Genomic DNA, 27,406 nt, shown 5'->3' with positions numbered 1-27,406 from the left:
TTCAACTCAACTTCTACCCGCTGTGGCTCATCCTCAGCTCACTGGGCCTCCTAACCATGTTCCCATCGCGTACTCCAACAAGCCGACCGAGCAGCTAGGGAAGCCTTACTAACAGTCCACTCTGTTCTGTCCACTGACCTCTGCACCCTCTGCGGCTGCAGCAGTTTCAGGCATTTGCACCCCAGGAGGACCCGATGCCAGCTCTCAAAAAAAAAAAAAAAAAAATCTAGTCTGTCTAAAACTCATTGGGAACGTAGTGACAGTCCAGTCCCTCTAGCAGGTCACCATAAGAAGCCAGTTCCAGACACAACACGGTGTCCTCGCCCTTGTGCAGCCAGGATCTCAAGCCAGAGTGAAGGCTGTTTCTAGTGCAGCTCACCCGGGAGGACAGCGGAGCGCAAAAGAAAAGGCGGAGCAGCGGGCAGCGATTGGGAAGCTCGGCCCGCCCAGTTCATCCTCGACCTCTCCGGGAGGCGACGTGCCTAGCCTGTCTCAGCCAACCCGCCGCGCGGAACCAGAAGGCGGGCAGAACGCAGGGTGGGCGGAGCACGTTTCCGGCCGGGTGAAGAGTTGAGGACGCCCCGGAGGCCGGGACTTCCGGCGTAGCGTAGACGCTGCCCGAAAGCTGCTGGTAGGAGTTGCCTGTGGGCCGATGTCGGCGCTGCGGCATGTCGTGTGCGCCCTGTCTGGTGGCGTGGACAGCGCGGTGGCTGCGCTTCTGTTGCGGCGAAGAGGTGAGGCCAGGGTTCCTCAGTGGGGACAGGAACTGGGCTCATCCAGTCCTTAGGCCTGGCCTCTGCAGACTCCGCGGGCCTCCACTTGAGGACGGCCACCTGCTTGGTGACTAAATCACTCAGTGTTTCCCCTTCGTTGGATGACTCTGAACGGCTGTCATTTCTTCCTGACTTCTAAACGTGGCCCCACAGGACCGTAGGGTCCGGATCTGATACCAGTTTACCCATCTAAATTCCTCTCCCTGTATCTCCCCGCCCCCTTATTTCGACTTCATTCCGTATTCACGTGGCAGTGTTTATGGCGCCTGAGCCGTGAATCACCTTCCCCAAGGCTCGGGCTAGGTCAGAATTTGGGCACGTTAATTAAGCACCCCTCTGTAAAGTGGAACAACCTCAAATTTGGGGTGTCTGGGATTGTTAAATGGCATAGTATGTATTGAAAGGGTTAGCCATGCGATATGAGATAGTTTGGAAAGCACGAGCGACTTAACCACAGCTGCCATGAGAGGTAAAGTGCCTAAGAGAATGGGCGTAGCATACACGTGTGCTGGGTGGGAAAGGGAGAAGGGAGCCACGCCTAGAAGTAGGGGACCGAAGCTCAGTAGGGGTTCTCTACAAAGGGCTGGCTGCTGAGGCAGAGTCAGTAGCACAGGAGTCAGAGGATAGATAAAGAGTGCTGAGAGTCAGGGTAGGGTAGAGAGAGTTCCCCAGGTAGTGAAGCCACGTGGTATTAGTAGGGAGTAGGCAGCTGTGAATCTTGGAAGGTTTCCAATGAGGACTGTGACTGCATGCTTTGGGAGACGCAGGAGGTTGACTGTGTTCGTCCGGATTTATCATTTTACAACGGAAGGAAGATAAGTCTTACTAGTTTTTATGTCTACGTGACACATGCTGGGGTCCCCTGGAAAGAGGGTGCTCAGAAAATGCCGCCATCGCAGTGGCCTGCAGGCTTGGCTAGTCTGTGGGGCATTTTCTTGATTAATGAATGGTTGATGTAGGAGGGCCTGTCCCATTATGAATAATGCTACCCCCGGGCAGGTGGTCCTGGTTGTCTAAGTAAGCAGACTGAGCAAGCTGTTGCGAATTAGCCTGTAAGCAGTGTTTTTTCATGGCCTCTGCTTCAGTTTCTGACCAGAATTCCTGCCTTGGTTTCCCTTGATGATGGACTGTGCTCTTTAAGGCAAAATAAATCCTTTCCAAGTTGCTTTTGGTCATGCTGTTTATCACATCAGTAGAAACGTAGCCAAAACATTGGCTCTGTCCCTCCAGGCTGCAGTGTCTCTTATTTCTGTCTTTTCTTGGATTTCTTTCATGGAAGAAGCTGATGGCTGTATCAGGGGGAAAGCATTATCCTATCATTTCGACATCGAGGGCTCTTTGCAGGGGGTGCCCTGTCACACGTTCCCTAGAAAGCTCACCCACCCTCGAGTGCCTACCCCCCGGTATGTGGGTATGTCTCTCTGTGGGCTAGTTGATCGGGCAGATTTGGTATGTGGATAGGGAGGTTCTAAAGCTCCACGTTTGTTCGTCCTACAGACTTGTCGGGTTTTAGCTCGCCTTATGCACTGGGCACTGTAGTAGCCCTGGGGATCCAGGGTTGGATTATCCGTCTCTGCCCTCGAGGAGTCCTTTTCTGTAGTAAGTTAAATGCAAGACTAGCTCAAGAGCTGAGCGCAGCACAGCTAATCTCTGGTAAAGCAGAGTCAGGTGCTTCCAGATGCAAGAGGGCCTCATCCCATAGGTCCTTAGGGTGTGTAGGGCCTTAATGGGCATGGCATTTCATTTGTTAAAGATTTGTCAGCAAAAATTTTCCCTGGAATTTGTGTGTGTGGGTGTTACTTAAAGCTTTTAATACAACTACTCTGTCTTTCCTTACATTCAGTTTATTTAAGAGATACAGGGTTTTGATGTAGGTTGAGCATCTGTGAGTTTTCTAAGACGTTGGAGTGCCAGTGCTGTCCTATGTGATATTTGTCACAGTAGAGAAGAAAATGAATCATAAAATATGTGGATGGTAAAGCTGCCTGCATGTATGTCTGTGTACCGTGTGTGCCTGGTATTAAGGCAGGCAAGAAGGAGGCATTGGATCCCCTGGAACTGGACTTACAGATGGTTGTGCCTGTGCCTGCTGTGTGGATACTGGGAATTGAACCTGTGTCCTCTGGAGAATCAGCAAATGCTCTTAACCCTAGAGCTATCTCTCTGGCCCTGGTTTTCTTTCTTTGTTTCTCTTTTAAACAGAATCGATATGTAGCTTGCAGCTAGCCTCAAACTCAGTACCTTCCTGCCCTAGCCTCCCAAATACTGGAATCTTAGGTGTGTGTGATCACATCTGGCTGAATGATAGCTTGAGTTTCTACTCATTGTTCAGTCATTCAGCACATATCTGATATGCCCCTGCTGTGTGTTAAGCATTGTTTTGATACATAGGATGGGAGAAAGCTCATTTTGTTCACTTTGGGGACACAAACAGTTTCAATACACAGTGTACTACAGTGTGGAGGCCTTAGCAGTGTAATGAGTGTTAAAGGGAAGAGCCTACAGGGATTACACTAGAATGGAACCCAGGCCCTAGGCCATGTGTACAGGCTTGGACTGCCATCCAAAATCTAGAGAGGCATCGGGGCTGGAAAGGTATGGTGTGTTCAAATTGCTCAGAGCACTGATGGCCCTGCTTTTTACCCTCACTTCTCTCTGCAGGTTACCAGGTGACGGGGGTATTTATGAAGAACTGGGACTCTCTGGATGAACATGGTGTCTGTGCTGCTGACAAGGACTGTGAAGATGCTTATAAAGTCTGTCGGATCTTAGACATCCCTTTCCATCAGGTGTCCTACGTGAAGGAGTACTGGAATGAGGTGTTCAGGTGAGTGCAGGCTGCTGTACATGCAGGGTTTACTGTACTGTGAGTCTTTTCCAAGGAAGGGTGAAAACAGCCGGTGCTTCTCCACAGAGGTGTCCAAGACTGCTGGAGTTGGAGCACCAGTGGCCTGGCCCACAGCACCCTCACCTTTCTCACCCTCTTGGGATATTCCCCACCTGCCAGAGGTTTCTGTTTTTCTTTCTGATTTTTCAAGACAGGGTTTCTCTGTATAGCCCTGGCTGTCCTGGAACTCTTTTTGTAGACCAGGCTGGCCTCGAACTCACAGAGATCCACGTGCCTCTGCCTCCACAATCCAGCCTAAACACCATAATTCTTACTGCTTACTATATGCTAAGCACTGTGCTACATCTAAGAATACAAAGTTTATACATCATGGCCCTGTTCTGTAGGAATTGGCTATCTACTTGGTGGTAGAATCTTTACTCGAGGTGCTGATGGTGGTGAGCATCCTGTAGGAAACTCTCTGGTTTGAGAGGAGGGAGAATGGTGTATCATAGAGTATGGTCTGGCAGCCACATGGAAGAGGAGGGGCCTGAGCAGCTTCAAGGAAGACTTAAATAGAGGTTGTTCTGTGGGGTACAAGAGCAGCAGTGACGGGGAACATGTTCCATTTCTATCTCAGGAATGTGTGAAGTTTGGCTAGCCACTTACTCCTGCAGAGAAAAACACCCAGACTAGTCTCTGGTCAACCCTGACAATGCCTAGAAGCCCTTGCACATGCAGAGATAACAGGCCATGTTCATTGTGGGTTGCTCTTGTCTCAACTGTGTCACTCCACATAGAAGAACTTTGACAATTTTTTTGATTTATTTAGTTAGTTAGTTTTTTGGTTTTTTGAGACAGGGTTTCTCTGCATAGCACTGGCTGTCCTGGAACTAGCTCTTGTAGACCAGGTTGGCCTTGAACTCACAAAGATCCGCCTGCCTCTGCCTCTTGAGTGGTGGGATTAAAGGCATGTGCTCCCACTGCCTGGAGACAATTTATTTGATGTTTCTAAGTCTCAGTTTTCTCATCTTTAAATCAAGGATGATACTCATACCCACCAGGAGCATTGTGGGAATGAGTTGCTGCTGTCCTGAAGAGTTCTAGAATAGTGCCTGGTCCACTCATAAGAGTTTGGGCATTTTTTGTCGCTGTGACAAACACTGTGGCCAAGGCAGCTAATGGAAGAGTTTGTTTGTGTAACAGTTCAGAGGGATGCAAGTCTGCCATGGCAGCAGGCCGCAGCAGGGAGGGTGAACTGGGAATGGCACGTGACTTTTAAAACTTCAAAACCTACCCCCTAGTGGCTTACTTCCTCCATCAGGGCTGTACCTTCTAAGCCTGCCCAAACAGCACCACCAACTGGGGAACAAGTATTCAAACATCTGAGCCTGTTCTCATTAAAATATGTGAGTTCTGAGAAGCCACTTGATATAGTAGGAAATGGTTTGATAATGAAGCTCTCATGGGGCAGGAAGGTATAGTTTGGGGGACAGTGGAGAGAAATTCCACGTTAAACAAGTAGCTTATTTGTTTTTTAAGGAATGTATCACTTAGCTGAAGGTGCTTTCCTTTTTTTCCAGTGACTTTTTGAATGAGTATGAGAAAGGGCGGACTCCCAACCCTGACATCATCTGCAATAAGCACATCAAGTTCAGTTGCTTTTATCATTATGCTGTGGACAATCTTGGTAAGGAACTGGAATTTCTTCATCTGCGTGTTCAAATCATAGCCTTCCAGGCAAAGTCAGGAGCTAGAACCTTGTGGACAGTTTTGTCTTTCAGAAGAACTTTCTAGTTCAAGGAGAGGGTGCCCTCCATCATGGGCAGGCAGCTGTCCTCACATAGCTGAAAGGAGGTATGTTTGGCCACTGACCTAAAGGCTAAAAGGTGGCAGGACTCTAAGCACAGGACTCTCGGAAAATAGGATTCAGATCTAAATCAGTAGTGACTGGAGAAAGAGCATCAGTAAAGGGAAGTAGGCATGGGAACCTGTGCGTTACCTGTATCAGCTGGAACACGGGAGTGCCAGAGACAGCAGAGCTCTCAAGTGTCTGCCGAGCAGGAAGTGATAGCACACGCTTGTAATCCTACTAAGAGGGAGGCTGAGGCAAGCCTGTTGGGAGTTTGAGGCCAGCCAAGCTTTATAGCAAATTCTAAGCCCTCCTGTATAGTGAAACCTTGTCTCAGTGAAGGAAGAAAGGGAGGGTGGGAGACAGGCTGGGGGGTGGGGAGGCAGGCACATGGACAAGCCTGCAGGCCAGTCTGACCGTAGCCAGAATTGCACAAGATGGGAGTCAGCAGACTACCCACAGAGCAGCAAGCCAGGACTTACGGGCCTGTGTGGTATTTCATACACTGGCAAGAAGACTGCTTAAACTGGGAGCCAGAGGTGTCCAGAGTGTGGCCCACGGGGGCCCAGAGGACACCTAGCCTCTTAGATGCATTTGTGTTGAGGGTCAGTCAAGCTATGACCTAGTGTGGTGGTCCTCTGTAATCTGCGCCACAGCTTACCTGGTTCCCTATTGCAGCGTCTCCCTGTCTCTCCGGGTCCCTATTCTGTGTTTGAATCCCATACTAGACCCCCCTGATGGTCAGACACCTGAAATCTAGGCTCTGAGGGAGTGGGGCTTCTCAGAAGAGCTCCACATTTCTTGCAGTATGGGTGATGGTCCTAAAGGGATGATGTGCGAGCAATGAGGAGATGCCGTGCTGTGTCCTGGAAGGTTCTAGTTGAGTGGTTTGAATGCAGTGTTAGCCCAGCAGTACAGCTGCTCAGGTCTGAGTCTGCTTCGCTATGCCTTCCAGGTCAGTCTCAGCAGTACCGGCACATGAACTTCTCACGGTGGAAAGGTAGTATCATGGGGACAGAAGAGATTACATATGTTCAGTGGTCCTTCCATATGAAAATAATGCACACTTACCAAATCACTGGCATTGATAAAAGAGGGGTAGCTTATCTATGATTTCACACAAGAATCAAAGGAATTAGAGGTTGTCCTTTTTTCCGCCGTATATTAAAGTCATGGGGACAGTATGACATGACTTTCCTCTGCTTACCACTGCCATGGGTGTGGTCTCTTGGGACCAGTCAGTGCTTTGTCAGTGCCGTTCCCATCAGGCTGCAACATCAGAATTTACGCCTCCTACTGTTGAATATTTTGGTTTTCAGTTTTTCCTTAGTGTTGGTAAGCTTGTCAATCTTTGAGTAAGCTAGATGAGTGAGTGGATCGGTTCTGACTTTTGAAAGGCTCTTTAAAGATGCAGGAGCTGAAGAGAGCTGCTTAGTGGGCTATCACACAGGCCTCTATGCCCCATGCTCTCTGGTTAGGTGGGGATTGACAGTTGTGCAGGTTTCAGGGTGTGGTTGGTTCTGCTTGCTTTATCTAGGCTAGTATCCTAATTTACTTTCTGTTGCCATGATAAAAATTATGACCAAAAGCAACTTAGGGAAGGAAAGGTTCATTGGCTTACATGTCCAATCACAGTCCGTCATCAGGGGAAGCCACGGCAAGAACCCAAGCAAAAGCCATGGAAGAATGCTCCCTACTGGCTGCTCCCCATGGCTCGCTTAGCTAGCTTTATTCTACAATACAGAACCATCTTCCTGGGGCAGTACTGCCCACATCAGCCATTTATCAAGAAATTGCCCACCAGCTGTGCCCACCAGCTGTGCATGGTGGCACACACCATTGGTCCTAACATTTGGGAGACGGAGTTCAGGACCAGCCTGGTCTACATAGTGAGTTCCAGGACAGCCAGCAGTATGTTGAGAGACCCTCCCTCAGAAAAAGTCTGCTATCTGATGGAGAAAGTCCAGCCTGTTGGAGACATTTTCTTAGTTGAGGATTCCTCTTCGCAGCTGACTCCAGTTTCTGCCAGTAACTTTGTGTCTCACACTGGATCCTTGTGTTTTGAAAACCCTCCAGGAGCAGATGCCGTTGCCACTGGCCACTATGCAAGGACCTCGCTAGAGGATGAAGAGGTCTTTGAGCAGAAGCACACTAAGAGACCAGATGGGCTATTCAGAAATCGATTTGAAGTCAGAAATCGTAAGTTCATGTGTGCGGCCAGAGTTCTAATCTCTGTGAGCACAGGAGTTAGAAGGATGGCAGGAGTGGGGGCTGGGCAGCCCCCTCCCAGTCCTGTGTGCTCCCGGCCAGTTAGCTGGTCCGTTTAGGTTTAGATTTGCAAAGGCACAGGTAGCAGCAGGGTTGCTTCCCCAGGGCCTGTGGTTGGGCATTGCAGTGCCCTGGTCAGGAGCCAGGGTGAGAGCTGAGGAAGGAGATCAGAAACTTATCATATAGGTTATTACATGTTGGTAAGTTGGACTTCCAAAAATATCTGGGGAACTATTTGACAGTAATAATTGGGATGGTTTTAAGAGGGCCCCAAGCAGATGGTGAGTCACTTCCCATCTCGAGTAGATATACCTGCTCATGCCGAGGATATGTTCACCTTTGTCTGTCCTTACCTGTTTTGACCCTCCTAAGATGGTTAAGTACTGTGTTGAGTGACTTGCCGGTGGTAGTTTTTGATGACTTTGTTTCTGGTGTGCATTTTAGGCAAACCAAAGCTGTTTTGTGGCTTTGGTCTGAGTCCTAGGGGATCATCCAAGTAGAGGCATAAGAGCTCTTGGGCTCAGGGAATGGCTGTAGTTGTGGACCTGACCTTGTAACTAGCTGGTTTTCATCTGAACATGGTGCAGTGCCTGGCAGAACAAATAGGAGGGCAGGATCCTGGAAACAGCTAGCGCTGAACTCTAGTCGGCTTCGGCTTCACCAGATGTTAGCTGCAGCCAGCTCTTTCCCTCTAACATCTTCGTTAATATGTTACCAGCTTCCTGTTTCAAAGGCATAGGTTTTCATTGTGTTTTAAAATAACTCAGAAGGTAGATGTGGGGACACACCTTTAAGCCCAGCACTTGGAAGGCTCAAAAAACAACCAGTCAAAAAGAATCCAGGACAGAGTAACTCAGAACCAAAAGAAAATGTACACAAACACTATTTGAGAGAATTCTAGTCTTATTTTCAGCCAGTTGCTTTTTTTTTTTTTTTTTTTTTTTTTTTTTTTTTTTTTTTTTTACAAAATGACAGGTCAGAAATGGGAAACAGCTCAGTTTGTAGAACAGCCTGCATCATCTTGGACCAGACCTTAGTCCTTGCTGTAGAGATTGGGAAAATTCTCCTTTACAAGGCAGTGTCAGAGCCAGGGGGTGGAAACCTACAGGCAGTGTGATGCTTACTGCTAGTTGGTGTGTGATGTATACAGTGGTATTTAAACTGTGTAGAGCTGAGAACATGGCTTTGTTAGTAAAGGCTATGACCTCAGTAAAATTCCCAGAACACATGTAAAATGGCAGGCATGGTGGCATGTCCATGTAGTCCCGGCACTGAGGAGGCAGAGATAGGCTCCACAGTCTAGCTTAGTTGGTGAGTTCTGGGCCAGTGGGAGACCCTGAAGAGCAGCAGCCGAGGTTGTCACCTGACTTCCACACTCATGCACTGACGTGGGCAAGCTCTCAAACGCATGTGCGCGCGCGCACACACAACTGAGCCGCTGTGTGTGAAGTGCTCCACATTCCCTCTGGGTGCCTCCTGGCACCGTGTGAGAGAAAGGGTGGGAGAAGCAAATTCACCCATTGCCCCACCAGCCCTGGCCTGAGTAGGAACTGTCTTCTTGGGGAAATTTACCCAGCCACCCTTCTCGGTCTAAAGTCAATGTCACTCACAGCTGTGTATGTGCAACAAGGAGTTCCTTACAGTCACCTGGAGAAAGTTAGAGAAACCACAGCAGGGCTGGCGGCAGATGTCAGTTTCCACCCTGAGGCTGGGCTGGCGACCAGAGCCCTGTGTGTTTCTTTGCACACGTCACACACCTGCAGTTGATAGGCAGATGAACTGCTGATACTACTTCAGCACAATTCTGCATAAGCTGTTTGTTCAGCCTCCCAGATGTGACTAGATTTATTTTAGGACCATTGCTTCTCACTTCACCTTTTTTTCATATAGTGTTTCATGTTTGAAAATCTTACAATCAAAATTATAAGCAGTGATAAGTTTCTGTATGTAAAAATCTACCTTCCCTGTGCTGTTCCTTATAGATAAACCAGATGCCAGCATTTTCTGTACATTAGCCATGCTGGTATTTTTTCCCCATAATCTTTTGAGATGGGTTTGCTTCTGGCAGACTGGGGCGGGGGTGGGGGTGGTAACTGCTCACACAGAAGGGCATTAAAAGCAGAGTTACTATCTGAGTTCCTGCAGTGACTTTTGTTCTTTACTCTTGGCAGCCGTAAAACTTCTCCAAGCAGCTGACAGCTTTAAAGACCAGACCTTCTTTCTCAGCCAGGTTTCCCAGGATGCCCTGAGAAGAACCATCTTCCCCCTGGGGGAATTAACAAAAGAGTTTGTAAAGAAAATAGCTGCAGAGAATAGACTCCATCATGTGCTTCAGAAGAAAGAGGTAGGAGTGAGCGGCTTGCCATTGATTCCTGAATGTTTCCACCTGTGTTGTCATGGCGTAGGCAGGGCTGGGCTCGGTGGTGCTTTTGCTAGGAACCCATTGGGCCAAGCCACAGAGCACGGTTGCAGGTGAGGAGCAGCTGAGACCAACCTCGTCCTCCCACCTCTTGTGCCTGCTGTGGTCCACTGCTTTCTCAGAAGATATGGTAACTGGCTTAGCCAGCCAAGTGAGTGTGGGTAGGGAGCAGCCATGCTGGTCCATCCCATAAGACAGGAGTCTGCAACACAGTGCGCCTGTCCAAGGAGACAGTAACAAACAGACAGTTCCTCTCCACCTTCTCAGAGCTCCCTTTAGGACGCTCATACACTGCTAACCCCTGTGGAGGGAGAGCTGGGATCCTAGGAGAAGCCCCAGTAGTCTGGGTTTGATTAGAGGTTGGTACAGCTTCACCTGTAGCCACTGTTTATGCCAGTCTTCTGGGAACACGCATGGCTGTGTCTTTATCAGCAAATACATGTTGCCAAAGAGAATATCCCTTACCTGTTCTATCATCTTCCCTGTTGTTCATTTGACAGCATTCTCCATGGTAGGAACTGACAAGAGTCACTGCACTCTATGGGGCAGACCCCTGCTCTCTTGACACACACTGAGGAGTAATGGCAGAGCTGCTTGCCTAGTGCAGTCCTGGGGAGATCAGCTTCTTGCCTGGTCTCCCAGCTGGGCTCAGCCAATTGTAGCCATCTTCTCCCTGACTCCCCTACTGCCTTGAGTTGGCTTGACCCTGTTTCCTGGTTCTGCCTTTGGACCCTGGCTCTCCAGCAGGGAGCCAGTCTAGTTTGCTCTCCTGGATTGCTCTATGGGTTTTCCAACAGTCTAGTTGTAAATGATGCAGTGTTTACATGAAAGCATCCATTTCGGGGCCAAACTCAGAAAGACAGGACATTCTCTAGGCCTACGAGTTCTGTTTGAGTGTGCTGAGTTCTGGGGCTTCCTGTAGCACAGCCTGCTCTCTGCCTGGCTCTCTGTTCCCTGCTTTGCCTCCTGGCTTCTGCTCACATCATGTTGGCCTTTCTCTCGTTTCAGAGCATGGGCATCTGCTTCATTGGTAAAAGAAACTTCGAGCATTTCATTCTTCAGGTGAGTGTCCTCTGACGTGAGTGGCTGTCTGCGCTGGGCCTGGGTCTCCAGTAGTGATGAAACTTGTCTTCCAGTATTTGCAGCCTCGGCCTGGAAAGTTTATTTCTATCGAGGATAATACGGTTCTGGGAACACATAAAGGTGAGTCCAGGGCTAGCTTCTGTCCATCTCATGAAGGGCACGGGAGGACCTGAGGGGTGGGCTGGGGTGGGTACATGTGGCATGAGCAGTCGCTCTGACAGGAACTTTGTGTGTGCTGTGATGCTCTATCTTATATTTAGCCCTTAGATTCAGAACTGGACTCTACGTGTGTGTGTGTGTATTTTACATTGCTAAAAGTATGCTGTTGATTGCTATGGGAGTACAGGGAGACTGCAGGAATGCCACTGGAGAAAGAATAGAGCTGGCCTCATAGGACTGAGGGACCACATGGGTGCTATTCACGTATTCACAGAGGACCACCATGACCTGTGCTGTGCTGCGTGTGAGACAGAGCCAGTCACAAGTGCTCACAGCACAGTGCTCATGTGGGGGCTGGAGGGGACATGCTTCCTAAGACTTAATGTCTGAACCCATCTGTTAAACTGGCTGGAAAGTCAGGGTGCTGGGTTTCTTGTTTTTTTTTTTGGCCATGTATGGCTCCTTTGGAGGGAGCAGGGCTCCCCGAGAGTAAGGAGAGACCCAGTTATATTGGAGAAGAGAGTGGCTTTGCTGGAGACAGTGCTGCTGTCCCTAGCAGCCATCGGTTGTTTGGATGCCCATGGTACAGTGAGTCCCGCCAGATTGCCTCTGCCAGGGCACATGCATTCTTGAGGAGGTAAAGCTGGTGATTAGGTGGTCCGGTGGGTATACAGTGCAGATGCAAGGAATGTGATCACTAGGCACAAGACCTACTCTGCAAGCTGTATCCCCTTGGGGGTCAGAGCCCCCAGATGAAAGAGCTGGCATTTGTGCCAGGCTTAGTACCATCCTAGTCACCATCATATCCCTCAAGTCCTGACCTTAGGTGGTGTGTGCATGAGTGTGTGGTTAGGGCCAATAGCCCTTCAAGCCAAGAGAATCACAGTTTGAAGACAGCATGCCTCATAGCAATCCAGAGCCTCCCACTTATGAGGACTGAGATGTACTATCTGAATCACTGTTTCATAGGTTGGTTCCTGTATACTTTGGGCCAGAGAGCTAAGATCAGTGGCTTGAGAGAGCCCTGGTATGTGGTGGAGAAGGATGGCACCAAGGGTGATGTGCTTGTGGTGAGTGAGATTGGCCTTCACTGTCTGCTATACCAGTAAAACAAGCAGCACTGGAGTGCCCAAGAGCCTGGAGCAGCAGACCAGCCCTACATAGCTCCTGGGACAGGTGTAAGGTCTTTGTATAACGTTTTATTAGGTTCCTATTGTGTGCTGGCCATGCACCAGTCAAGGCACCCATTCCTAGAGAAACTGGCGTGCTTTGCAAAGGAGGACGAGAGTCAGATTAGATACCTTGTAAAGACCTCTCGTAGAGAGGAAGTCGTCATAGTACCCAGTCAGCTCTCCCATCCACCCTCCGTGAAAGGGTACTAGAAGTTCTTGTGGGCCGAGGTAGTTGGGCTAGAACCAGGCTGAGCCAGGACCAAGCCATGCCCTTGGTCACATAGGACCCTGGGCCATTCTGGTCTGCTCTAGGCTCTGGAGGAAACTCCAAGAGGACAAGCTTTGAGGAGATTGACACTGTCGAGATATTTGGGGTTATGAATTGGGTGGGGATGGAGGAATAGGTGCTGCTGGCATCCGGCCTGTGCATCCATGGCAATCCCCAACCCTCACTGACTCCAGCTCTCAGGAGTACAAGGGTGGGAACCCCGCTGGGGTGGTCAGAGATGCTGGAGGTCTTCTAGAAGAGCAGCACAGAAATGCCTGCTCAGGCTTGAATTAAGGTGTCTGTAGCATAAGCTCTCAGATGGGCCTGCTGAGAAGAGCTGGAAGGATCATTGGCTCAAGGGCCAGGTGATCTCAGTGTCTTAGCACCCAGAATCTCGGGGCTTAGTGTTTCTGGTTCTGCCCCAGGCAAGACTAGACTGCCCTAGGCAGCACCTGGGTTCTTGTGTACAGAGACTAGGGGTGATGGGAATAGGGACTTCAGAACCAGTCCTGCCTGTGAGAACTACTCAGGCCAGGGCCAGCTGCACAGTTCCGCAGCCACCCAGGTGGCGGGGGGCCTGCAATCCTTCAGCCCCTGCTTTCCTCAGCCAGTTGTTGCTGGTGGGATCTGTGGCCCTTCTAAGAGGCCAGTTGTGTGGCTGACCTGTATCTCTAGGAATAGAAAATAATCTTCAGAGCATGGCAGGGTGGGGGTAATGAGAGGGGTGGGGATCTCATACCTGCCCTCTGCTTCTGCTCCATGGCTGACTGTTCTCTCTTGTTCAGCCCTTAAGCTGATAAAATGAATTCCACATATGGGCTGATGCATGCAGCTGAGCTGGGCTGGTTTATAAATAGTTATGGATGTGCTGTTAGGATTGTTCTTATTAACGATACCTGCTGAGAGCTTTGGGATGAGGGCTGCTCCTCTCGAAGGATCACAGTGTCTGTATTCTGCCCTGCAGGCTCCCCAGGTAGACCACCCAGCTCTGTACAGGGACCTGCTCAGGACCAACCGTGTACACTGGATTGCCGAGGAACCACCTGCTGCCTTAGTCAGAGACAAGATGATGGAGTGCCATTTCCGATTCCGCCACCAGATGGCACTAGGTGACTGGATGGAAGGGGCCCCTTGTTGCTAAACTCCCTGGGATTAAACTAAACCAGACTGTTCATTTGCAGTGTGCCCTTGAGCACACCAGGAAGTCCACATCATTGGTACTCTGTAACTTCAAAACTCCTTATCCTGTGTCTGCCACAGAAAGGGGACTAAGGTACAGGAATGTTGTTTTGTTAGAACTGCTGGAAGTTGGGGTCCTAGTATGAGGGATTGAGTTGCAGTATATGCTATTCTGAGGTGTCATGGCAGTTTTGAGCCCTTTTGGGCACTGTCTGTCCTTTTCCAGCAGGAAGGATGTTAGGTGTTCCTGCACCCATATGCTGCTATTTCCCCCAGGGCTGTGACTGGCAGTGAAAGTAGACCCACACCCATCTCATAACTCTCCCCACAGTGCCCTGTGTGCTGACACTCAACCAGGATGGCACCGTGTGGGTGACAGCTGTGAAGGCTGTGCGGGGCCTTGCCTTGGGACAGGTGAGTGGGGCAGTGGAAAGTAGAATGGGGAGCCTCCACATTGCTGTCCCCCTTAGACCAGGTGCTTGGTCAGCTCTGCCCTAGAATCTAAGACACCACAGTGAGCCTCCCCCATCCCTCTTTCTTTCCAGTTTGCTGTGTTCTACAAGGGTGATGAATGTCTTGGCAGTGGGAAAATCCTACGATTAGGGCCGTCTGCCTATACACTCCAGAAGGGCAAGAACAGAAGCAAAGTGGCTCCCGAGGTCTCCAGTGACAGCTCAGGCCTGCACCCCACACCCTGACAAAGGCCAAGCCTCTGGGAAGAAGTGCTAGAGCAGTCTGGGGGCAGGCTGGTCAGTGATGGGCTTGGTGCTGCCGGAATCAGTAAGTGCTGGTTGGCTGCAGAGCCAGGGCCGCGTGAGGAAGGAGCAATGCGTCTCTGCACTGGTGCTGCAGTACACCAGAAGCAGTTGCTGGCTGGTCAGCCTCCAGGGCCCTGATGGAGCTGCTCTTCCACAGTGCTGTGCACCGAGGCTGCACAGGAACAGCATTAAATAAAACCATCTGCCAAATAGTCTGACCACTGTGTCTGGGACCGGCTGGAGGCCTGAGTGAGCTGCTATGGCTGTGCTCCTTCCACTGGGCCTCAGCTGTAGCCCTTTCCCCCTCCCTAGGGCCTGATTTCTCTCCAAAAGGAAGGCAGTTATCTGTATTAGGCCATTCCTTGTCTGGAAGTCTGATATGTGTGAGATAACCCTTTCCCTGCAGTGCCCACACCAAGTGGAAGCCAGTGTTTTCCTGTCAGCTTGGCACTGTATTGAAGTGTACATTGTGTCACTCCAGAAGGGCTCAGGCGTGTAAGGAAAACACATCGGAAGATGACCTTTAGTGGGGAGGTGTGCATGCAGGTAGAGACCCAGGGAAAGGGCACCCACTACTCTGCTCCCATTTTTCCCAAGGGTAGCACCACTGGGCAGATGTGTGAGACAATACAGAGGTTAAAAAGTCTGGAAACTCACCGTTTTGGACAGGAATCAAATAGATGCGGGCTGGAAGCAGCACTGCTAGGAAATAGTGCTAGCCAGGTCGCTGCTACGTTAGGATGAGGGTTTTAACCAGGCCCAGACTCTAAAGAATTCAAGATGCCATTGGAGTTCTTAAAGCCAAGAGAAAGATGATGGATGGAACCCTGAGGTCATTGATCTGTACAGCACCAGGGAGAGTAGAGCACCGATCCGCAGTTCCTAGCAGATGACGGTGAATGCAGAGCAGTAGACACAGCGAGGAACCAGAACACTTGAAATGTGAGCAGCAGTGTAGTCTCCGAGAGGATGAGCGAGCATCATGACTATTGCTAGTGCTCAGATCTGCAGAACAAGAGAGGTAGCAGCACCACAGGGTCTAATAGGCCCTTGTAGTGGTCCCAGATTTGGAGACTGCCACAAGATGGCGCTGTGGTTTAAAGTGCTTGCTGTGCAATCAGGAGGCCCTGAGCTTGGACTCAGTACCACATAAGCTGCTTGGCCTGCACATACCTGTGACCCCATCTCCGGAAGGAGTAGAGACAGGACTAGTGGGGGTTTGCTGGCTTCCAGTTTAGCTGAAAAAAAAAAAAAAAGCCCACAAACCCCAGGTTCAGGGAGAGACCCTGCCTCATAGGTGGGAAGTGATAGAAGACACCAGATGCCCTTTTCTGGTCTCTGTCCCCTAGCTGGAAAGATGATGGCTCTGGTTAAGAATACTGGCAGAGACATCTATGCACACTTTACAGATCCTTAAGTTCTCAAATTTGATAAAAGACACAGAGGCTGAAGAATTGGAAAACTTGGGCAAGTCCATCCATGTCGTGGCAGACCTGCACGTGAATAGAAAATTATGACAATACCTGTCTGCCACCTGCACCCCATGAGAGCCTGAGGCCGTCTTCAGTAGTCCCTTCCATGCCACCTTAGGGAACGGAAAACACCCAGCACAGCATAGGTACAAATCCACAAATTTTAATTTATTATAGCTGTGTCTCACCTGTGTTGTCACCCAGTGCCGAACAGTAATAAATACACCTGTTAAAAACCTCCAGTGTTGAACCTGTAGTCTTAGGTCATAAAAACAGTTTAAAACTGACAGCTTGTTTTGTTTTTGTAGCAGTTATGATCAAATTAAAAACTCCACCTTCTGGGGTGGCGTGGAGCTGCGGCATTGGGAGCAATCACAGTGCTCCAGCTCCTGGAGACTGAAGCTCCCTGTATTTCATTCTTTGTGTCCTTGCATCCTCAGAGGCTGCCTAGGGCCTCCCTTCAGCCTCGTGGTAATGAGTGACCTCAGACCACATCATGTGGGCTTTCCTCTGACACGAGTCAATCATTAGCAGTTCTGATCTCTCAGCGTGCAGCGTGGTGTGAAAGTCGTCGCATTTGACATCCTGGTTTCTCCCATTCGCCAGCAGCTGTGCAGCGCATGTCCACCCGATTCCAACAGCAGTGAGTGCTGAAGTGTGTCAGTAACTCTGGGCCCATCTCTTCTTGGGCTTGGCCGCACGGTGGCGGGCTGATCACAGTAGCCCTTGGTGTGAGTTTCCAAAAAGAATTTGCTAACCATTGAAAACTGGGACTGTGGCTTTGTTTCTCTGCACAATTGGCCACTTAAAGCAAAGTGATGTCATTGGTCAGATTTCGGGGGTGGAGCCCCTGCCTGCCCAGAGAGCTCTGGAGTTTGAAAGAGTAGAACATTGGCAGGAAGGAATGTGACATCCTGGGAGACCTCAGGGGTCCCTCTGAATCAGGAACATGATTCCTCTGAGATCCTATGGGGAGCAGGAGCAGGGACAAAGAAATTCTCCCCCGCAGTACTGGGCTGACTGGGACGCTCCAGCGAAGCCCCTCTGTATCAGGAGTAGAGCTGGCACAAGGGTGTGGGAGTGGCAGAGTGCTGGGGATTTCACCCTGTGTGAAACCAGCAGTGGCAGTCACACTTCACAGGCCAGCCCCATCCTGGATCCATGGAGCTGAGCGCACACATTTGTGTGCTCTGAAGGCCAGCAGAACACCACACTCCCTGCTTGCTGGAAGCAGTTGCCAGAGTTTGTGATGACTATATCAACATCAGCGCCCTTGTCCTTCCCACCTGGGCACTGGGACCAGCTGTGTTGATTCTTCCAGACACAAGTACAACTGTGTAGGCCTCCTTGGGCAATATATTGAGATGCCATTTCATGGCTCTCTAGTGTAAGCAAAGTCAGGACATTGTAAAATATACATAGGTTTCCATCTTCTCCAAGTCCAGGACAGATTTATACATATTTACAACTTTAAACAGCAATTTAAGACAAAGGGTACCTTTGCAGAGACTCAGGCTGGTGACTATAGGCTTGTGCTGTGAGGAGATGCCTGTGATTGAGAGCTGGGCCTTGGCCTGCGTCCAGTATCTGAACCCTGGCAGGCTGAAGGGCCTGGCATAGTGATTCACCACGGCTAGCTTGGGCTCTGTGGCTTCTGTCTAGGCCTCTTGTGGCCAGGTCAGCAGCATAGTTTGGGTACTGTCTGCAGTCTGAGGACGGAGCCGTGCCTGCCTAAAGTCCGTGTCTCCCTCTTGAGACATGCCTGTGACTTTGGCACTTGTCACAGAGTCTGATGGGCCCTGAGCTTCCCATCTGAACATTCCGTGTAGAGCCAGCTGCTGTTGCAGGGACCCTCATACCAAGGGCCTGTCTGCGTCTAGGTCCCAGGGCTTGACTGGCAGTCTGTAGGGTTGACTGTGCCTCATGGTTTCCTGATGGTTCAAATTGAAGTTTCATTACTGCCTCTGTGTGTGGGAAGAATTGCCAGGCGTGTGGAGGGTCAGTGACGGTGGCAACTGGATGGAATCTAAAGTCATTTAGGGGCGGGCATTCCCAATGAGGTGTGAGGGAAAGCCTGGGGGCTCTAGTGGCCCTGGATGGGGAAAGCTGGTGGGCCCCACCCTTACAACACCCTGGAATCCAGGCTACTTACTCCGAGTCAGAGCCATTGGCCTGAGCACTCCCTGTGCATACATTCATGGCCACCCCATTGAGGTGTTCACGGCCTGGCTCCCTCCTTGGAGTCTTGATGGTAATGACACAGTCGGTGGCACGGACGCCATCACCGGAGCCGAGGGAGGATGTGCGGGACGACGAGGGGCTTTGCTCACAGTCGGCCAGCTTCTCTCGCAGCCGGCACTTCAGCGGCTGTTCTGGTAGCGGTGGCGGGTAGGTGACTTTGTTTTTCAGGATGCCTGGGAGGAGGGAGGTGGCCACCAAGTCAGTCCAAGTAGACACAGGGACAGTGGCTCAGTTGGGGATGGATGGTGTCGAGCAAGTAACTGCACCTAACCTGGTTCTTACCGACTTGCCCAGGCCTAACCCAAATTCTCCACAGGACCCCCACCCCCACCCCAACCTGCTGAACACGGACTCCTGCCCCTGTCCTGTGTGCTACATGAGGGTTTGCTTCAGGGACACAGCAGGGCCCTCCTGAGGTACCTTTCCGTTGCTCCTGGGGCTGGCTGCTGAGCACAACCACTGGCTTTGCCAGGACCCCACTTTCCAGGTCAGGGGGCCGGTCGCCACAGTGATTGCCCTGTGCATGCCGGTGCAGCTCCACGCTGACCTTGGTCTCCACCTTCAGGTGGGGCTCTGCATCCAGCTCCTCACTGTCGCTCCCAGCCAGGCTCTCATCGGGCCAGCCAGCTTGGACATGGTTGGCTAGAGCATCTGAGAGAAGAATGACACTGGGTTAGACTTGCAGCTACACCCCTGTCATACCAGGCCTGGTAGACCCCGAGAGTTGCCTTGACCTCATCCTGGCTTGCTGGACTAGCAGGGTTGTAATACGCTAAAGATGGAGACACTGCGACCACATCTTGATGTTGGGGACCCTGGTATGTGATCCCCATGGCTGCACACAACTCTGGGAACCAAATGCTGGCTGCTCATTGCATGTCGTTTCCAGCTCTCCGCAGTCATAGTCTGTGGAAACCCCCAAATTCCTGCCTCTGCCCAGCAGATGGTATGGGCAACTTCCTGCTTTTTCTGTTCCAATCCAAGCTGTCCTGTGTGGCTATTATTCTGCTGGATAGGTCCTAGAGGGTGCAAGCCACAGTTGAGGTGTGCTCATAGCCCACTGTGTCTCTACTGCTCACCTTTTGGGGTGCTGTGGATGGGGCCCCCAGCCGGATTCCATTTGTCTTCAGCATCTCCACCATCGTCCTCGCTGTCGGATGAGTGTGAAGAGGCATAGGAGCTGCTGTGCTCATCCAGGGACAGTTCACTGTCGGAGTCAGAGTCGGGGCCTGCAGGGGCAGGGTGCAGGAAGGAGCTCAGGCCCTGACTCCAGCTGAGTGTGAGGCCACCCATGCTCTTCCAGGGTACGTGCAGTCCAGTTCCTCAGGGATGGAGGGTCAAGAAAGGGGAGGAAGGGCAAGAAAGAACCAGGGACTCTGGTGTCTGCAGGGTAAACCATACCATGAGGTTTCTTGGAGTTCCTAGGGATGAAGGATGTATCTGGTTCTCCGTGGCTACCACGTGCTGGTCCAGAGGACACACTGAGCTTCTGGACCCCTTCATCCCTAGACAGGGTACAAGTGGGGTAGACTCAGCACTGTCCCTGAGTGCTAATGATGGGCTGTCAGTGTCACAGAGCACACACGGTGGAAGGCCACAGGAAGCTCTGGAAGATTCCCTAAACAATCCCATCTATGCTCTATCAACAGCAATAACTGATAAAAAACAGCCTTGTGGACATACAGGGGCAGACTGGGCATCACAACCAGGGTGTTGTTTACCCCATGAAAATAGTGGGTACAGAGGCCTGACCTGGTGGTACTGTCCAGAGAGGCTGTGGACTCGCCCAGGGCCGTGCGGAGCATGTCTGGTCCTTCGCTGTATGTGTTGTTGCAGTTGAGGGATCGCTAGGGGGAAGGGTGGGAAGCCATTGGTGAGCAGAAGCCAGAGGTTAATATTGCCCCAGAGCAGCCCCCATGGTAGCACTCTGCCCTGCCAGCACTCGGGAGGGTGAGACAAGGCTGCATGCACACTGGAGCCTCATGGCAGTGGGGAGAATATCCCTTGGCCCACACGGTGGGAACACCTCAGTCCCTATGGACACTGCTTCTGGTTGTCCTATGGATATGTGTCCTGGCCATATCTTCCAAGGACCTTGTGAGTGGGGCTACAGTTGGACGGGGACACCTACAGGACAGTTCTGCCCTGTAGTGTGTGGACGGCTCCAAGATATGAAGCCTATGGAACGGAGTGTAGTCGGGAAGGTTCTCACAGCTCCCAACCCTGCATAGGCAGTGCCACCAGCTCCCAGGCCTGGAGGGGTCTCTTACCGTTAGCAAGGTGGCCCTTGTGGTGGCTGAGTCATCCAGGTGCAGCTTCTTCCCAGCCAGTACTGCCCTCAGGTGCTTCCGTACCTCCCTGTGGGTCACACAGTGGAACAGGAGGACAAAGAGGCCCTGGAGGGAGATGAACATCAACCAGGTCAGCATGACTCGCAGGGTCCTCATGCTGCTGCACCTGGCTGTCCGCCAAGGAAAGCCAGTTCAGAGCAGCCTGGCTGATGCGATCCAGGAGATGCCCCAAGGCCCGTTAGGCCTCCCCTCCAGGCAGGGCTACCACTTTCTTCACAGGGGAGCCTCAGCAGCTAAGATACCTGGACAGGGCAACACAGTCCATAGCCTTATGGGCCATCATGGGCCCCCAACATTATGTTATAAACTTACTAGGTAGCACTCAGTGTGAAACATAAAGGGTTAGCCGTATGTCCTGAGAACTCGAACAGGATTTGGGCCAGCTTGCAGCAGTGTACAGAGGAGGAAGGGGGGGGAGTGGGACAAGCTTTGTCCTGCCCAAGCCATGGCAATGCCCTGACAGACGTGGGGCCTGGAGGCAGGGCTGGGACAAGTGGAGAACACAAGTACTGAGGAGGCTCCCCCCCCCCATCCCCTTCTCGCTGAGGAGGTTTCCCCCCCGCATCCCCTTCTTGCTGAGGAGGCTTCCCCCCATCCCCTTCTCGCTGAGGCTTCCCCCCCCCATCCCCTTCTTGCTGAGGAGGCCCCCCATCCCCTTCTCGCTGCAGCTGTCCCAGGACAGAGGTCACAGAGTGGCCCCTGCACCTACCTGCAAGCAGCTGAAGGCAGCAAAGAGGTAGTGGAAACTCAGGGTGTCACTGTTTACAGCCAGTAGTCCCAGCAGCCAGGTGGCACTAACGAGCAGCAGGAGGAGGAAGGCCGTCCTCAGCAGGGAGCTATGAGAGGGCATGGTGAGAGCAGATCTTTCCCGCCACCCATAACCCCACCCCAACCCTAGCTTTCACCAGGGACCAGGCAGACAGAGGTTATGTGGGTAGAGGTGTTGGCATAAGAAGATGACACAATTAAAACAAACGAAGTATGAGCCTCAGCCACTGAAGTGAACCACTGCTTGCAACGTTCCTTAATAATAATGGGCTAATAATGGGTTAATATACGCTACAAGAGCTAATAAGAAGCCTGAGCTAATGGGCCAATCAGTTTATCATTAATGCAGACTCTCTGTGATTTTCTTTGGGAGCTTATCGGCTGTGGGAACTGGGCAAGACAGAAACCCCAACAAGCAGGACCTCATGTTACAAGGACCCTCTCCTACCCATATCCCTCTTCTCTTCCTCCAGTTCCTACAGCCTAGCCTATCTCAGGGCCTGAATCCACAGGGCTAATCACCACTGTGTCTCCCACATCCATGTCAGCTGTACTCCTTGGAGGTCCAGTGCTTATCATCACCCTGTGGCTGAATCCCCAGGTAGATGGATAATGAGCACTTTCCTATGGGACTCAGCCCAACATGGACTCTCTATCTTTGGGGGTTCTCAGGGCCCAGCTGAACGGCTTCGTGGGGCTGGCTTAGTGTTATGTCCCACCCACAAGCCGGATCCAGCCGCAACTTACACAACCCCCTTTCTCTCATAATAATGGCGCTTTCTCTGGCAGGCAACCTTGGCAGACAGGACGAAGATGACTGTGTTGATCTAGGAGACAAGAAGCAGCTTCAGGTAATGGGCTCTTCTGCTGTCTCCAAGGTGATCCTCACCACCCAAATGCATTATTTGCATCCATATCTGGAGGTGTGGTGGGTCTAGAGGCCTTGGCCCCAGATGAGTCAAGCCAGGCTACGCTATGGCCAGGCCTCAGCCTGCCACTCTAGGCTGCTAGTGCATGAACATCTTCCAGTGAGCATGAAATAAGCCCCAAAACTTGGGGGCCTAAAGATGGGGTTCCAGAGCAGCCCGGGAACTCTGCTGACTGTTACTCTGAGATACATCCTTCCCGCCAACCCCGGCCACCCTGAGGAACTGCTGACAACAGCCAGCCCACCCGGAGCACCTGAACTCCTGTATCCTGGGTGGGACCCATAACACTCACGATTATAACCATTCCTACAGGCCCAGCAAAGCTCCAGATCAGGCTGTCCTGAAGGGACAGCCAGCAGAAGTCAGGGTTCCCGTAGCCCTGAGGGTCCAGGCCAACAGCCAGTCCTGTGTGTATTGGAGAGGGAGGGAGGGAGGGAGGGAGGGAGGGAGGGAGGGAGGGAGAGAGAGAGAGAGAGAGAGAGAGAGAGAAGAATGAGGGCCACAGTCCTGGCTGGTCACCCCCCCCCCCCCCCCGCCTGGGAGGAGAACTGAAGCCAGCAAGGCAGGCCCCCCAGAGACCCCAAACCACCCTCATCAGAGATCAAGGGGCCAGAGGGAAAGGTATCCAAGCTCCTTAAACTAAGTTAGGGGCTGGCTACTCCCTGTGGTCAGGAGGCAGCCACTGCCTTTGGCTATTAGCTTCATCTGAGGGCCCTCGGGCATGAATTTACCATCTTCTAAAAGATATGTTTTTAAAAATAAACTTTGAAAAGGAAGCTGGAACTGTGACCAGCCTGGCTATAGATAGCAAAGCCCTCAGGAAGCAAAGACATTTCCAATTCAGCACTCAGCAGGCCCTTGGGGAGGCCTCCCACTGGCACCTCAAGATGGCTTCTTCACTGAGGAAGAAACACCATTGTCTAGGTATTCCTCAGTCAGTTCTTCTTATAATGACAGCTGATCTTGGAAGAGGTGACACTTTGTCAAGCAACAAGAGGCACCTGTCACTTGCCCTCTACCACCCAGCCTGAATGTCTGAGGTATGAAAGTCACTCAGGGTCCCTTGGAGTAGGAATGAGTTGCATTAGAACCCTCGGGCCCTTGGAAGATGGTGTCCAGATCCCTGGAATGCCCACCAGGGTCTGCCAAGGGTGTTCATGCCCTCTCGTTGGGAATGGAAGTGTGGCTCTTCCTTTCAACAGGAGGCTTTCTATAGTTACTGAAAAATGTAGGCCAGGCATGATGGCACATGCCTTTAATCCCAGGACTTGGGAGGCAGAGAGAGGCAGAGCTCTGAGTTCAAGGCCAGCCTGGTCTACAGAATGAGTTCCAGGACAGCCAGAGCCACACAGAGAATCCCTGTCTCAGAAAACAAAAGAAAGAAGAAAAGGCGTGCTGAGGAAGTGTTCATAAAGCAGTCCTTGAGTCTGAGTCATTCAGTTGTTACACAGGTTGATTGATGGCACAGTCATGTCCACCCATCCGTCTGTGCACCCCTGGCCCCTCCTTGGTGGGTAGTCATTTCCCACCTCTACACCCACTCACACCCACACCCACTCATCCTGTGACTGGAGAAGAATTTCTTCCAATTGAGTACTGCACACAGAACCCCCAAATACCCTGGCCCAGCGGCTCACAGCTGACCAGAGAGACCCATCTCCCTGTAGGCTGGGAGTAGCCGCTCTTCTATACACAGCTAAATGCGGAGGGCCAGGAGGAAATGAGGACAGATGGCTTGGGGAAATCCGTATTTTAACACAGGTCACCCTGGCAGAGCTGCCCTGCGTGTCCTTACCTGTGACAATGGCAGGGATGCCCCAGCCCACCACATGGTAGAACCTCATGGGCCCCGTGTCGATGTTGCGTACTTCCGTCAGCATGCGGTAGACATGCAAATTCTCCACCAGGGTCCAGGCAAAGGTGCTCATGGAGGCATAATGCAGGAGGATGGCGACGACTGTGCAGAGAAACTGGGTGGGTGGAGGAGAGCAGGCTCAGCAGGTGGCTCCGAGGCCCTGGGACTGCTGAGGGGGTGGGAAGGCTGGGAAGCACCCTATGAAACTACAGACGGGGTCCAAGTCTAGGAATGACCCCTCCTCATCAAGAGTGACCAAATCAGGCTGTTCTGCAGTGGCAGGGTCTCTAGTTTCTCCAAAGGGCAGCGAAAGTCCACTCCCCCTATGTGATTTGGTAGGAGAGGCTGAGTGTGACAGTCACTGCATCTCTCTTGATGTAGATGGCAGGAGGAGGACCCCTCCTCAGCCTGGGGTCACTACCAAGAGTGGGTGTAACTCAGGAACAAGACACAAGCACCAGTCTTTTTTTTCTTTAAAGACATGCCAAGCCTAGCTTATGTTACTGGTTTTGTGTGTGTGTGTTCTTACGATTTTTTATTTTATGTACACAGTGCTCTATCTGCACATTCACCTACACTCCAGTGGCTGCGAGCCACCATGTGGTTGCTGGGACTTGAACTCAGGACCTCTGGAAGAGCAGTCAATGCTCCTAACTGCTGAGCCATCTCTCCAGTCCCACAAACACTAGTCTTTCCGAGACTCTGGAACTAATGTATTTTTGCGAGCTGATTCTAATCTTTAAATACTGACTTCAGACTTTATAAACACACTATGGAGTTGCACCTGCTCAGGCTAAAAGCTCCCAGGCTGGGACTTTGGCCTATGTTCCCAGAACTGGCGCCACATGGTTCCTACAGCTGGGGGCTGGCGGCCACTTCCTCCAGGGTCCTCTCTGTCCAGGGCAATATGGCAAAGCCGAAGGCCAGGTGTTACAAATGAGAACTCAGCGTGTGGGCTGGCTGAAGATGGCTTGCCTCTCTTTGGGTAGTGAGTCAACTGCGGAAGGCAGCTCCTCTTACAGAAGACCCAGCAGTACCAGGAAGGAGATAGTGGGAGGAGGGACAAGGGATGCTGAGCTCCCAGAGTTCAGCCTTGAAGGCTATTGGTGTAAACCCAACCTCAGGTGTTCCATGATGGGACTTGAAGATGTTGCCCAGGGTAGCCGTTCACAGGCCTTCCAGGGGACCTGCACTAGATGGAACTTCCAGGCCAGCCAGCTGGAAGGTGAAAGCAGGGTCCCAACAGGAAGTTAAGGCAGCCAGGGTAGAAAATGAGGCGGGAAGTGGGGAGGGGAAAAATCCACCCCTCTTCAAGTTGGCCCTTTGAACAAGCTAGCCCTACCTTGAGCCACACCCCTAGCCACAGCCACAACTGACCCTCCCCTGGCTGAGCCAGACTCACAGCCGGATTCCACCCTGGTCACAAGCACCATCTCTCCTCATAGCTGGCCACATCCTTATCAAAGCCCACTGCTGACCACACTCTGAGATGGGGCCCACAGGTACAGTCCTATGCTCTGCCCTTGACGAGCAGCTGGGCCTCAGTGTCATCTCTGGGGAGACCACCCTCGTGGAGCCACACAGCGGGGAGCAGAGCCACCGCTCAACCTCTTACTAGATGTGGCTGTGTTCAAATACCAGGTCACTGCCATCTGAGAAAGGTCATCAGAGCACAGAGAGAAGGGTGCCATGACAGAACCATCTGCTGCCAGGCCAACCTTCAAGGGTCGGGTGCCCTCCAGAAATTTCCTCTGAACAGTATGAGAAACTTATGTGAACGTGAATACTTGTCACACTGCTGAAGACAAAACTGTGCTACAGCAGGGCCATGCCCTCTGCTGGCATCAGAATGCCATCCTCGAGGGGCAAGTCTGAGCTGAATTAACCCACACTATAGCCATTTCCAGAGTGGAAAGTGCAGCAAGTTCAGTTGGAGGACGAGGGAGAGAAAGTTGGCTCGCTGTTGTTTTAAATGGTGCAAAGTAAACCCTTAAAAAAAAAAAAAACACCAAAACCAACCAAACAAAAAGCATCGTTTGAAAAAAGGGCTAGGAATTGACAGTAGGACCTGGCGGGGTTGTGTGTTCACACGTCTACACTAAACATACTTGCTTTTCCAGAACAGAACAAACACACACTAAATCATTTCAGCCTGTCAGGCTTCTGGGAGATAAACAGCCTCGCCCAGAGATAGGACTGTGAGTTTAGATAAAAACCCAGGCGCGATGCCAAGCTCCTGCCACCGCACACCTTCCTCCCAGAATGCATCTGCCTGGTCTGTGCTCAGTGGTGCATGGAAAGCTCTCATTCCAGGCGGGTGCTGAGTCAGACGTGAGCAGTGGCCTCACAATGCTCCACACACCATACTTGGTTGCAGGGAGTTGGCCTGCAGCCATTGACTGAACTTTCCTCTATCCAGACTTTGGAGAAGCACACCTATAGGACCCCAAATGAATCTCAGCTTACTGAGCCTTCACCCAGGCTATGCGTGTAGAGGAGGATAGCCCTCCGTGCCCATGCCTGTGAGGGCTATTGTCTGGCTCAGGAAGTGGCAGGGAGGTTCGGTCCTTATTCTTGATCCAACCCTGTGCTTCTGTGACCCTGCAGGAAAGCCACCAAGTTCATCAGTAGGACCGGGTCAAGGACAGCCTACAAACCTTCCCTAGGAGGTAGCAGGGCCTGGCCTTTCTCCTGAGGGCTCTGGCTACTCAGGAAGGTCTCCGTGTTTGCTGGGGAACTCCAACTTGGCAGCCTTCTTTCCCCTTCTATCCCAGAGCCTGGCTTGGAGATCAAAGTCTTGACGCCTGGGCTCAGTGCTTTGTGCCCTGGGTAACTGTGTTTAGCTGCCACCCACTCACCCTCTACCCCAGAGCCCTTAAAACTACCCCAACCCCTCCCCCTTCTTGCCCTGGTCTCTGTTCTGGGTCTTGACTACCAGGCCTGTGTTGAAGCACAGAGTGCTGGCTGGTTGCCATGGCACCTCAGGGCATGATACAGCCTGCACACAGAAGATGGCTACTGATGGATTGGTT

The 27,406-nt window shown here is 51.6% G+C and overlaps 2 protein-coding genes across 4 annotated transcripts in view; one reads left to right on the top strand and one right to left on the bottom strand.

Annotated features, from left to right (window-relative positions):
• The first annotated feature begins 586 nt into the window (after nt 1-586).
• Nucleotides 587-16,383, top strand: Trmu (tRNA mitochondrial 2-thiouridylase). Of its 2 annotated transcripts, none has more exons than XM_041672253.1 (11): nt 587-734; nt 3,435-3,600; nt 5,184-5,290; nt 7,529-7,651; nt 9,892-10,064; nt 11,148-11,201; nt 11,276-11,342; nt 12,351-12,451; nt 13,786-13,930; nt 14,332-14,414; nt 14,546-16,381. In XM_041672253.1, the coding sequence occupies exons 1-11, from the start codon at nt 653-655 to the stop codon at nt 14,696-14,698; spliced, it is 1,254 nt and encodes a 417-aa protein (XP_041528187.1). In that variant the 5' UTR covers nt 587-652; the 3' UTR covers nt 14,699-16,381. The 2 variants fall into 2 exon arrangements, with proteins under 2 accessions (XP_041528187.1, XP_041528188.1); XM_041672254.1 differs by lacking the exon at nt 587-734 and adding an exon at nt 2,119-2,176 and having other exon boundaries at nt 14,546-16,383.
• A 166-nt stretch (nt 16,384-16,549) lies between these two features.
• Nucleotides 16,550-27,406, bottom strand: part of Celsr1 (cadherin EGF LAG seven-pass G-type receptor 1) — a 134,530-nt gene continuing 123,673 nt past the window's right edge. Inside the window, exons 25-35 of one of the 2 annotated variants that reach the window (XM_041672251.1) lie at nt 24,315-24,489; nt 22,812-22,924; nt 22,338-22,417; nt 21,532-21,658; nt 20,742-20,867; nt 20,224-20,318; nt 19,873-19,976; nt 19,544-19,700; nt 18,892-19,139; nt 18,383-18,644; nt 16,550-18,194 (exon numbers count right to left, since the gene is read on the bottom strand). In XM_041672251.1, the coding sequence (XP_041528185.1) occupies nt 18,170-18,194; nt 18,383-18,644; nt 18,892-19,139; nt 19,544-19,700; nt 19,873-19,976; nt 20,224-20,318; nt 20,742-20,867; nt 21,532-21,658; nt 22,338-22,417; nt 22,812-22,924; nt 24,315-24,489 (1,512 nt within the window). In that variant the 3' untranslated portion in view covers nt 16,550-18,169. The remainder of the gene's footprint in view (nt 18,195-18,382; nt 18,645-18,891; nt 19,140-19,543; nt 19,701-19,872; nt 19,977-20,223; nt 20,319-20,741; nt 20,868-21,531; nt 21,659-22,337; nt 22,418-22,811; nt 22,925-24,314; nt 24,490-27,406) is intronic. The other variant, XM_041672252.1, reaches the window with a different exon arrangement.

Source organism: Microtus oregoni, unplaced genomic scaffold (genome assembly GCF_018167655.1).
Source record: "Microtus oregoni isolate MIOR12 unplaced genomic scaffold, Mior012 000022F_ref0000154, whole genome shotgun sequence".
NCBI lineage: Eukaryota > Metazoa > Chordata > Mammalia > Rodentia > Cricetidae > Microtus > Microtus oregoni.
Note: the sequence above shows the minus strand (reverse complement) of the source record. Positions and strands in the feature narration are given on the sequence as shown.

Bases quoted from the DNA above. Each gene is read 5' to 3' on its own strand.
- Trmu (XM_041672253.1), top strand. From the start codon at position 653: ATGTCGGCGCTGCGGCATGTCGTGTGCGCCCTGTCTGGTGGCGTGGAC. The intron at 11,202-11,275 runs GTGAGTGTCCTC...CTTGTCTTCCAG, and splicing joins TCGAGCATTTCATTCTTCAG to TATTTGCAGCCTCGGCCTGG. The intron at 12,452-13,785 runs GTGAGTGAGATT...TCTGCCCTGCAG, and splicing joins CCAAGGGTGATGTGCTTGTG to GCTCCCCAGGTAGACCACCC.